General features: G+C 41.0%; 1 protein-coding gene across 1 annotated transcript in view; it reads right to left on the minus strand.

Moving 5' to 3' along the window:
• COL21A1 (collagen type XXI alpha 1 chain) overlaps positions 1-12,820 on the minus strand; it is a 110,126-nt gene that overhangs the window by 41,789 nt on the left and 55,517 nt on the right. Inside the window, 3 exon segments of the mRNA XM_083349123.1 lie at positions 3,789-3,842; positions 6,580-6,633; positions 6,850-6,894. Of these exon segments, the coding sequence (XP_083205249.1) occupies positions 3,789-3,842; positions 6,580-6,633; positions 6,850-6,894 (153 nt within the window).

Raw genomic sequence — 12,820 nt, forward strand, 5'->3', positions numbered from 1 at the left:
ATAGTAACCCATAGGGGGGCGTTCCGGGTGAACAGGCTGCAGTTTGGAGTCAGCGTTGCTCCCGGCATTTTCCAGGAGGTTATGGAAAAGACACTCAAGGGCATTCCAGGAGTCTGCCCCTATTTTGATGACATCCTGATCGCAGGAGCATCAGCAGAGGAACTGGCAGGGAGGCTTAGGGAAGTGCTGGCAAGGCTGCGCACAGCTGGCCTCAAACTCAAAAAGGAAAAATGCAGCATAGGCGTTCCTTCCACAGAATTTTTGGGGTTCAGAGTAGACGCCAGGGGAATCCACCCCACAGAATCCAAGGTGAGGGCCATCAAACTAGCACCCACCCCCAAGAACAAAGCAGAGCTTCAGGCATTTCTGGGTCTGCTGAATTTCTACCATACATTCCTCCCACACAAGGCAGCCATCGCTGAACCGCTCCACAGGCTGCTAGACAAACAGGCAACATGGGCCTGGATGGCCACCCATGATCAGAGCTTCAAGGCCCTGAAGGCATTGCTGTCGGACAAGTCCACAGTAACCCATTTCATCGAGTCCAAGCCCATTTGTATCGCCTGCGATGCATCCCCTTATGGTGTGGGCACTGTCTTAAGCCACCTTGAGCCCAACGGGGCACAAGTCCCCATAGCATACTATTCTAGGACACTGTCTGGAGCAGAAAGAAACTATGCCCAAATAGACAAAGAAGCCCTGGCAATCGTGGCAGGAATCAAGAAATTCCACGATTACTTATATGGCAGGGAGTTCACTGTCTTCACGGACCACAAACCACTCCTGGGCCTGTTCACCACAGACAGGCAAACCCCCCAGATTCTGTCCCCCAGGATGCTCCGGTGGTCCATCTTCCTTGCAGCATACAATTGCAAGCTGGTACACAAGCAAGGGAAGGAGATGGGCCACGCAGACGGTCTAAGTAGGCTCCCCCTAGACACACACGACCCAGACCCAGCACCAGCCACACAGATCCTAGCCCTGCAGGAACTACCCGAGTGCCCAGTTCTTGCCAAGGACATTGCCAGCCACACAGCCACAGACAACATCATGGGCAGGGTGCACTCATGGGTTTGCACAGGGTGGCAGGATAAATCCCCGGGACCAGAGTTTCAGGCCTATTTCATTAGACGCGATGAAATCTCCACACACAAAGGGTGCCTCCTTTGGGGTAGCAGGGTCATCATTCCACCTGCACTACGCGCCAGGGTATTGGACTCCTTACACGAAGGGCACCCGGGGGTGGTCAGGATGAAGGCACTGGCTAGGAGCTACCTCTGGTGTCCCGGGTTGGACAAGGAGGTTGAGGATCGGGTCAAGGCCTGTTATACGTGCCAGAGATCCAGGCCAGAAGTGCCACATGCACCAGTACACCGGTGGGAGGCCACACACACGCCATGGTCCCGCATTCACATTGACTATGCGGGGCCATTCCAGGGTCAACTATTTTTAGTAGTGGTGGACAGTCACTCCAAGTGGTTAGAGGTAGTCCCTGTCCCCAACATGACCTCGGGGAGGACAATCCAGGTGCTCAGAGCTCTCTTTGCCACACACGGCCTCCCCGACGTAATTGTGTCTGATAATGGGCCTCAGTTTACTGCTGCTGATTTCCAGGCGTTCTTGAAGGCGAACTGGATTAGGCACGCCACCTCTGCGCCTTTCCATCCATCTACCAACGGGCAGGCCGAACGGATGGTAAGGACGACCAAAGACGCACTCCGGCGCATCATCAGCGGGGACTGGCACCACAGACTGGCCAAATTTTTACTAGCCCAACACACAACACCATGCGTGGCTACCGGCAAGAGCCCAGCAGAACTGCGATGGGGACGGCGCCTCATCACCAAGCTGGACCGCCTACACCCAGACCGGGTAGCAGCCGAAACCGTTAGGGCAACATCACCATCATCACCATCATCACCATCACCACCAGCATCACTACCATCACCATTGCCATCATCATCCACACACAGGGTCCTCAACCTGGGGGACTTGGTCTGGGCAAGGAACTATGGGGCTGGACATCCTTGGGTTCCGGGGACAGTGGTCAGGAAAACAGGACCCCTTTCGTACATTGTAGGGGTGGAGGGGGACAGACGCATAAGGCGACACATCGATCAGCTCAGAGGAAGAGTCCCTGAGCACGTCACACACGCCCCTGAGCGCGCCACACACGTCCCTGAACTCAACGCACACGATCAACAGGAGGACCACACTCCAGGAGGGGTCAACCCAGCTGAGGACGTCACAGGGCAGGGACCAGAGGAGGAGGACTTCCTGATGCCGGCTCCTTGCAGCCCTGCACAAAGGCCTCAGGAACCCACGTCCAAGCCCAGGGGCCAAGCACACCCAGACGATCCACCCGTCCACACAGGACACCAGCCTACCTGTCGGACTATGTGTGCAAGTGATCCTCACACAAGGACACCACTGTTTTTTTATATATATATACTCATAGTTATAGTAGTTGCATGTTGTTGTTGTTATGTGGGTCTTCTCTAAGGGGGGAGGGGTGTTATGCATGCAGGCATCTGCATAGCAACAGCCCTCAGGGGGCATTGGCCTGGACAGTTTCGGCGGGAAACCTAGGGCCAACCCCATTGGCTGTTAGCTTACCTGGCCAGGTATATAAGGAGGCCAGGTAGCCCTCATTCCTCAGTTCACTTCCCCTTCCAATAAAGAGCTGAACTCACACACCGGCTGGCGTCTCTCTTGTGTCGGACCCACTACACAATAGTGCTCATCTCCATTTCAAAGCCTTGTCCGAGGATGTCTCCGTAGTCACGTGGCAGGCATGTCTAGACGCCAAAGGTGCACGGAACGCTGTTACCTTCCTACCATAGTGGTTCCTATTTTTCTACTTGCATTTTTACGTGCTTTCGAACTGCTAGGTTGGCAGAAGCTGGGACGAGTAACAGGCGCTCACTCTGTTATGCGGCACAAGGGATTTGACCCGCCAAACTGCCGACCATCTGATCGACAAGCTCAGCGTCCTAACCCACTGAGCCACCGCATCCCTAGTCAACTAATAGTTAGCACCAATTTGGCACTAGATAAGAGTTGGACTTCAAGATGGGTTGGACTTAGATTGCTTGTGGGAACAAAGAGATACTAGGCTGATTCCTCTTTGACTCCACCCCCAGGCTCTGCCACTCCTTCACTTACACAGCGCTAGAAAACATAATAATAACATAATGATATATAAACACATATAAAAACAACTTAATGCAAAACAGTAATAACTCTAATTTACCTGTATTATAGTTTCAATTTTCAATATTTTTAGGAGGTCTATTGTCAAATAATGAATTAAAAATTCAAAAACAAATCCATCTACTTGGAGGTAGCATCAATGGAAGGATGAGCAATATTTCACGTAAGACAAGCTTTGCACTGATGTTAAGGTGATAAACAGACTAAACATTCCAGACCTTCAGAGCAGGCTACTTTCAATGATCAGAAAAGAGGAGGTGATAATATTGAAAAATAGTTCCCCTAGTATCACAACCTTATTAGTTAAGGGATAACTATTTAAAATTGGATAAACAAGTCAGCCTACGTGATATCATCACTCCCAGAAATATGGTTGTCTACTCCTACCTATCTGACAATCTTCCCAACTAAAAGTTGTGTTCCTAAAGACGGAAAAGAAAGCATGGAATAATAAGTCCTATGTTGTTTTTTACTCTGAGTGAGATAAAAAGCACAGAGTTTTTATTATTTTGAAAATCCCATGATTATTTTTTTTAACATCCTACTCATTGTTACAAGAAGCATTTGGTTTGAACCTTAGATGCTGGCATTCCATGTAATCCAGGGAAACCTGGAACTCCACGTTCACCCTAGGAGGAAAAAAAAAGTAAATCTCTGTGAAGCACCCTAACTAAACAAATAGGTATCAAAAGGCATCACTTCGTAAATGAGACAGAGATATTTATTCCTCTGGGCTTGTGCTTTCTAAATGAGAATTTTACCACTGTTTTCTTAGGATATGAGGAAATGATGTTCAAAAACAAATGCAAAGGGCACTGCTTTGGCTAGGAAAAGCAACCTAGAGAATAATTTGCCATCAGCCAGAAGCTCCAAGCATCTGCATTTTGAAATAATTAAGAAATGAACTATCTGGAACGCACAAAACATAGAAGCAAACAATCTATGATGTTCTTCCTAGAACCAACCCCCACCAAAATATTTGTTGGGAAATATCTTGTCACAGCAGATACGCCACATAGAAACATTAAAAACATATTTCCTATGTAGAATTATGGTTAATAAAAACATTTGATTATTTCAGAGAATTCATTAAATATGTATGTGTATGGCTTTATTCATGAAGTTAGTTTAGCAGGTAACTTTATTTATGGCTTGATTCTTCACTGTTCTCCCTCCCTGCCAGATGTTATGTTTTCCTCCCTGTTTTATTTTTAACTACCAATGATTTATTTGAAAGCTCATCTTAACCTATTCCAATAAGACAACTGAACAGTATATTGCCACTATGTGGAACAGTACATCTGTACCAGGACATATAAATCAGCATCTGGACAATAAATTAAAGTCCTGGTTATTCACAACTTCTGAAACATTTTAAAATAATCTCTACCCACACACAACTGAAGATGAGCAATAGCCAATTTTGTTTTGAAGAAGTAGGAAAATGTTCTTAAATGTCTGAAACTGACATTTTGCAAAACCATTAGTTTGTGTAAAGACAAGCCCAAACAGCTTGAACTCAAGGGACTTTAACTCAGATTTCAGTTCAGATATACATTTTGAGGTAGCTTTGAGCTAAATTACAATGGCATCTAATCCAGTTTTCTAACTCAGTATATTCTATAATCTTTTCCTCCTTTTCTACTGTACTTTCCTCCCCCACCCGATTTTCCATTTATTTATTTACAAAAAATCTATATGGCCGCCCAACTCACTCAGTGACTCCAGGTGGCTTACAAAGATAAAAAAAATCAATACAAAAACAATAAAACGGAATAAAACCAATAATCAAATCAAGCATTATATTTTTTTGTTATGTGTTGCTATGTCCATGTTGCAATTGGGTTGGATCATAACTGCCTTAATTTCAACAATCCCTAGTAAGTATTCCTCAAGTTTTAGGTTTAATAGAGGTTAGCATAGCTTTACATTTTCACAGTGTTTTATAAATCCTAACACTTCTTATGTCTTTATCTAAGGTAAAGGTTCCCCCGCATATGCGTGGTAGTCGTTTCCAACTCTAGGGGCCGGTGCTCATCTCCATTTTAAAGCCAAAGAGCCAGCGCTTGTCCAAGGACGTCTCCATGGTCATGTGGCCAGCATGACTAGACACCAAAGGCGCACGGAACGCTGTTACCTTCCCACCGTAGTGCTCCCTATTTTTCTACTTGCATTTTTATGTGCTTTCAAACTGCTAGGTTGGCAGAAGCTGGGACGAGTAACAGGCGCTCACTCTGTTACGGGGCACTCGGGATTTGACCCGCCAAACTGCCGATCTTCTGATCGACAAGCTCAGTGTCCTAACCCACTGAGCCACCGCGTCTTTATCTACTGTTATCTAAATTAATTATATATAGCATTCCAACTGTAATTTTTACAGGTCTTTTATAGGGAATCAAGGTTTTGATTCTCTTGCAATTTTAGATTAGTAAGTTGTATTTTTACTTCTACTTTAGAGTGATTGCTATATTATTAATTTTATGGTGATCCACAACCAAAGTAAACAACCACAACTAATCTTATAAGAAATGAACATATTAAACATCTGGCTCAAATGCTTCTTGCATACCTTAGAGAATTAACACTCATTAAAGAGCCACATCATTCATTATTACTCTTGGAGTCATTGCCAAATTCATTCTTGACCACAGCTGACACTGATATTATAAAGAATGGAAAATCATTGCTCACTGAGAGCTTTCTGAATACTATACAGAATACAAAGTAATTTGGTCAAGATGCATTATCAGTATAATTATATAAGAGTGAGGGCTATAAGGAAGCTATGATATATACAGTATAATTATGCTATATCCCATAAAAAACATTGAATACAATTCTAAATGCTTGTATTTTTCAAATGTACAGAATGATTTCCCAAAAAAAGACTTGAAATCTATTAAACAATCACATATAAGGTCATGTTAATGTGAACTTTACAAAAATCCCAGTGTCTTATACAGTAGGGTTATAAACATATACGAAGTCTAACTTCCAAATACATTGTACTTAAGCACTATCAAAATTGCACAGATGCACACAAATGAACCCATCTTTTATGTGTGTCATTGGTTGGACATCCAGACTTATTGGGGAAATTTCAAATGCAGGAGAAAAAACAGCAAATAAAAACCAAACCATGGCAGAAAATGTCTCTAAACCAAGAAGTATTCAGAAGCAATTTAAAATTAATGTAAATAAACTAGAGATTTACCTATACAAAGATGCCTCTGTACAGCCAGTCAAGTATATTTTGAACAGATAATGTATATATATTACTAAATATCTTTTGAATATTTTGAGTATTAGGTATGTGATGCAGCATTTATTGATTAAAATGAATTATAGGTATTAAATTAGCCTTACCTTTGCCCCATCTGTCCCAGGTTCGCCTTTCACACCTGGAAGGCCACGTGGACCCTTGTAAAAAAAAAGATTAGTAACCTTGTTGAATTTTATGGATTTTATTTATAATTATAATAACCATTATATAAAATGTTGCTTCACAGAGGTTCTTAGAACAGCTTTTCTCAGTTTTGGCCATGCCAGTTAAAAATTTTGCAAATTTCCCCCAAAACATGTAGGCACTTAAAGAAGCATTTTCTAGTGTAAAAAAAAAAGACATAGTGAGCTTACTTGAATCCCTGGTGATCCTGGATTACCTGCTACTCCTTGATAACCCTAGGAAGAAAAACCCAAACGTAATAGTATTGTGTGTTTGAGCGCTTTGCTTTAAATGATTTACAATAACATTTTCATGGCTCAGCCTTGAGTTTCTGTCAGGTGCACAGAACTGGGAATATCGCTGTGCCAATAGACACACACAGAGACACAGAGACACAGAGACAGACACAAACACACACACACACACACACACACACACACACACACACACACATATCCAGCTTTTCAGCAGAACAGTAAAGTAGTCATTAAGGATAATTTCATTATCTTCCAAATAAATTGAATTAAGTGTATCCATCCATTAATTTCAGATTATAAAGAGACTTAACTTTACACAGTTTACCCCCATTTTAAATCAGAACTACATAGGTAGAAAGTAACCTCCTATGGGGAATTCCCACACACATTCGTAATGTACACTTATTGGTACATTGTCCATGGATGATTGACATAAGAGGAGCAGAAATCTGGTTCCTAAACAGATGTAGGGCTTTCTGTGTTACTTCTGCAAGCCTAAATCCTACTTTACACTCAGATATAGAATAACAACATGACAGATCATAGAATATACCAGCTCACATATGCAAATCGGATTTAAAAAGGTCCACAATGATTAAGTTGCTATTTAAATCGGCTCTGTATCTCAGTAGAGGAAATGGGTTGAATGTCCCCTTTGTCTTCATTAACAAAACGGACTATTATGAATGACAAAAAGTTCATTTTCACATGGAGTCATAAAATATATTCCACAAAAATTAATTCAAATTTAAAAGTTGTTGGCAATAAATAACAAATAGTAGTTAATCGCATTTTGCCAGAAAAACTAAAAGGTCAGAAAAAAAAGATGAGCTGCCAGGAAAAAAAATCCCTATAAGTGCATGGCATTCAGGGAATGTAAAAATTTGATGGCTGAGTTGTGGTCCAAAGACATCCAACCAGCTTTCATGACTAGGGCAGGCCTAGAACTCACACTCTCCTGGTTTCAAAATACCCTCTTCCCAAACTCCAACTCTTCAATATTTGACTGTTACTGTATCCCAGTCCGCTGCCCATATTGGATGACAACTTGATGGCAGCCAAGAGATTAAAAGAAAATAGCTTTCTTGCAAAGGCAATAGCAGTAGCAATAGCAATAGCACTTAGATTTACAGTATATACCGCTTCACAGTGCTCTACAGCCCTCCCTAAGCGGCTTACAGGGTCAGCATATTACCCCCAACGATCTGGCTCCCCATTTTACCAACCTCAGAAGGAAGGAAGGCTCAGTCAACCTTTAGCTGGTGAGAATCAAACTGCCGAACTGGTGGCAGCTGGCAGTCAGCAGAAGTACGGTAGCTTGCAGTACTGTATTCTAACCACTGCACCACCACGGCTCAACTTAGTGGTCAATTGATAACCCAGTTATAAGGAATGGGGGGGGAGGAAGAAAGTTCAATTAGCCAGTGGTATAATGAGAAAGAAAAAGATTTTTAAAAATGCAGTGTGCAGAATTACAAGACTGTGGTCATGCTAATTGGTGAACAATTTTTGCACTTTGCAGGGCTGGAATTTCTGCCAAAGAAACTACCAATCACAGTCCTTGATATATTGCACTTTAAAGCTGCATTGACAGTAGCCCAGGCAGACCCGTTTTGGGTACACAGTGAAGATTTGCTGTGAAGAGACCAAGATTTGGGATGGCATGCTTTCCTACTAGTTATTTGGTCAGCAAGGATACTCAGCAAAGCAGCTATGTGGATATGGCTATAGAGGAAGCTACTACCTCTACTACCATTCATCTTTACAGGTGGCCCACAGGTTACAACAGCAATTTCCACTACTAAGTGGTGTGGTTATAAACCACATCATAATTCCAGGATTGTGCAGGTTAGTAAGCAGGAAGAGCTGGGAGTCCCTGGCCAGCAGGCTGCTGGATGTGCAGGATATATATGCCATGAGGGTGGGGAATACTGTTGAAAGGTGCTCCAGAGCAGAGGCAAGTGTGTGGGTGCCACAGGAAGGTAGGAGATTTTATGGGCATGCACTATGGAGTGTGAGTGGGCAAAAAAGCGAGGGAGCCAGAATAACTTCAGACTTCCTGCTGGCTTCCTCATTGATTTTGCTTCTGGGAATCTGTCAGGGAATAGTAAAAAGTTCATAACAGTAAAAAAATGCAATCATGAGCCCGCCACTTGCTGTGACGTAGTAATTGTGAGCCAGGCACGAAGTACCCAGATTGCTAACACGTGAACATGGGGACATGAGGACAGCCAAAACTCTAAGGACTGGTTGTAAATCTCCTTCATTCAGCACAATTGTAACTTTGAATGATTGCTTGAATGAGTAGTTGTAACTCGAAGACTACTTCTACATGGAAATCTACCTATTATCTTTATTGCATACATTTGGAGGCTAAATTGGAATCATTTGACACATATCATTGGGGTTTTTTTAGGTCAGGGTTCTTGGTTTTACTATCACACACCTTGTTCTGAATGCTTTCCCCCACTTGGGCAGCTTAAATGTTATAGCAATTACTCCAGCAAAGTATTTTTCTATTTCAATTCTATTTATTGTGAATAAAGCAATGTGGTTCAGGCTATTAGCTATCAATACATTCCAAGCAATCTTCAGTAGGCATTCTAAGGCATTCTTTATCCTAAATCAACATTCTTCAGTTTCATTTTTTGGATACATTTCATATTTGTTCATTTTCCCCAGAGGACCAAGGAGCACTTCAATGGAAATTTGGATTAGGAAAGTTCCCTCATTCTATGGCAATATTTGTCTTTTTAAAAGGGGTTTTTCAAAAATCAAGATATTGAGAGTCAGTTAGATCTATTATGGAAGGCATCAGGCTAGAAACGAGAAGACTATTTTAGTCCCACCTTAGGCAGGAAAGCCATCTGGTGACCTCTCACATCCCAGCCCACCTCACAGGGTTTTATTGTGCAGAAATAGAAGGAAGAACAAGCAATGTGTATATTCACCACCTTGATTTATTCACAAAAATAATAAAAAGTGGAATATAAATAAATAGATAAGATAGCCAATAACCACACATTCTGATGTTCCATCTGCTACTTATATCAGAATTCAATATTCGTTAGAAAAATAGTGTATAAACGTATCCAATTATGGTTTATTTCAAAATCAAGCAAACATTCCCCATCTTTTCTGTATAAACAGTCTCAGAATTACTGCTGACTACACTTATCTAGCAGTTCATGTGTCACAAGGATCATGAATGCCTGTGGAAAGTTGAGTTTGTATGCATGGAAGGAATATGGCTCTAACTCAAATAAATATTCCATGATATTTAGAGCTTTATTAGACACGGCCTCTGTGTCTTAATAAACCTACCCACAGAGCAAATTCTCATTAAAAGAAGCATATGACTTTGGGATGCAAGGTTTTGTATTATTACTTTACAGAACATTTTATTTTACACTAATTCCAATTATGGCTAAGGAATAGTCAAAGACTGTTTCATTTACAGCTCAATTTCTAACTGAAAGACAACAAAAATAATTAGGAATAAGTTCCAATGAGAGTATTATATAGGACTGCCACTTAGGCAGACCAAGAGTAGCATTATGATTTTAATGTTCCTTCTTAATTCAATTCCTAAAATAACTTTTTTTTTAATTTCCATACTGTGAGAAATGTTCAACTTGAAAAACTGACTCATCTGAGGAAAACATGCAGAACTGCCAGATTATAAATCTACAAGAATGGTTGGTGTTTTTTTCCTGCATGGTTCATTATAATGTTATTTATGTCATTACTAAGAACCTTTGTCCACAGCTAGAATAAAAGCTACAACAAGGATGTGGCTCTCAACTTCTAAAAATACTAGCAGTGTAACTTCCCACTTACCATTGGTAGCAAAAAGTCTTTTTATCATTAATCGAGGCTATACTACATTATGGAGACTTTATGAGCAGCAAGGTATCTACTTTTACATGAAATTATGATTATTTGTATTAAGTTTCTGTGTTTCTTATAAGTAAAGTGTACATGGCATCTATTTCCTCAGGCATGAATTTGATTCTTCTAAAAGTTATAAAAAGTCTACTCTCAGGATATAACAGAATAACAAGAGTTGGAAGGGACCTTGGAGGTCTTTTAGTCCAAATCCTTGTTCAGACAGGAGATCCTATACCTTTTCAGACAAATGGCTGTCCAATCTCTTCTTTAAAACCTCTAGTGATGGAGCACCCACAACTTCTCAAAGCAAGGTGTTCCACTGATTGTTTTCACTGTCAGAAAATTATTCCTTATTTCTCTCCTTGATTAGTTTCTACCCATTGCTTCTTCTCCTGCCTTCAGATGCCTTGGAGTAGGTTGACGCCCCTTTTATTTATGGTAACCCCTCAAATATTAGAACACTGCAGTCCTTTTCATCAGACTAGCCATACCCAATTCCTACAACCATTCTTCATATGTTTTATCCTCTATCCCCGTAATCATCTTTGTTGCTCTTCTCTGCATTCTTTCTAGAATCTCAACATCTTATTTATATTGTAGCAATCAAAACTGCATGCAGTATTCCAAGTGTAGACTTACCAAGGCATTATTATTTATTTAGTGGATTATATCTCCACTAAATAAAATATATCCTTATTGTGTTGCACGAGGAAAATACATTTTCTTCCTGACAAGGATAGGAACCGGAAAAGCTGCCCTAACACTCCTGCATCATTAAATTCATGCCCCAAATGGACAAAAATTTGTCCATCCCAGCTATGATTGCTTGCTAGGCAGAGGAGACTCATATGGAGATCTATGATGCAAAAACACAGGAAATACATTACTGCTATAGAATTTATTTTGATTTCATGGATTGGAAACATGAACTGCCACTGTTTAATTTTTCAAGATGCCCTTCTGGAAATAACCAGCTAATGTCTGCTAACCACATACAGCTATACTCACGGAACAATATCATGTAGGTAGAATTCCCCTGATAACAAGGAAGACTCTGAACACGGACCACATTGCATGTTGTTAAACATTATGCCCCTACAAGGCTCTTTCCCATGTTCATCAATATATGCAGACATGCCAGAGAGAGATATAGCAGTGTTGTAAAGCCCCAATCATAGGTTCAGGGAAAGTGCATGCAGAATTTCTGGTCTTTAGTTCCCCTCATTTTTCTGCATCAATCTCTGTCTGCAGTATTATCCAGAACTATTCAAAATACAGGTGGTCCTCAACTTACAACCATTTGTTTAGTGACCATTCAAAGTTACAGTGGCAGTGAAAACAGTGACTGTTTTTCACACTCACAATCATTGCAGCATCCCCCATGGTCATGTGATCAAAACAGGCATGAATTTATGATGGTTGCAGTTGTACCTTTTGCAGCTTTCTGACAAGCAAACTCAATGGGGAAGCCAGATTCACTTAACAATTGTATTATTAACATAATAACAGCGATAATTTACTGAAGAAACGTGGCAAGAAAGGTCATAAATTTGGGCAAAACCCATTTAACAACTGTCTTGCTTAGCAACAGAAATTTTGGGCTCAAATTGTGGTTGTAAGTTGAGGACTACCTGTATACTGTCTGTATTGTGAAGAATATTGGTCTGAGAAAATCTAGGCTCAGGTTGCTAATTAATCACAGAATTTATTGAGAGTATTGACAAAGGGTTACTCTGGGGAAGATAAATTATGGGATGATGTCATGTAATCTACTACAGTTCCTTACAGTAAGTTTCACCAGCCTGTGCCCTCTTGTTGCTTTCCAGACATCAAGAGAGCTAAATAAAACGGTATATCTTTCAATTTATATGAAGTACTTTTCCTTTTTTTGTTGCAGAGTTCAGCATTTGAGCAAACTCATAGATTTATAATTAACTGAACTATTCAAGTAAATCCTCCCCCATAAAAAAGCAACCATTTTTTAAAAGATCTTGATTCTGCTAGCTGTTGGTCC

This window comes from Vipera ursinii, assembly GCF_947247035.1.
Source record: "Vipera ursinii genome assembly, chromosome: 1".
Classification (NCBI taxonomy): Eukaryota; Metazoa; Chordata; class Lepidosauria; order Squamata; family Viperidae; genus Vipera; species Vipera ursinii.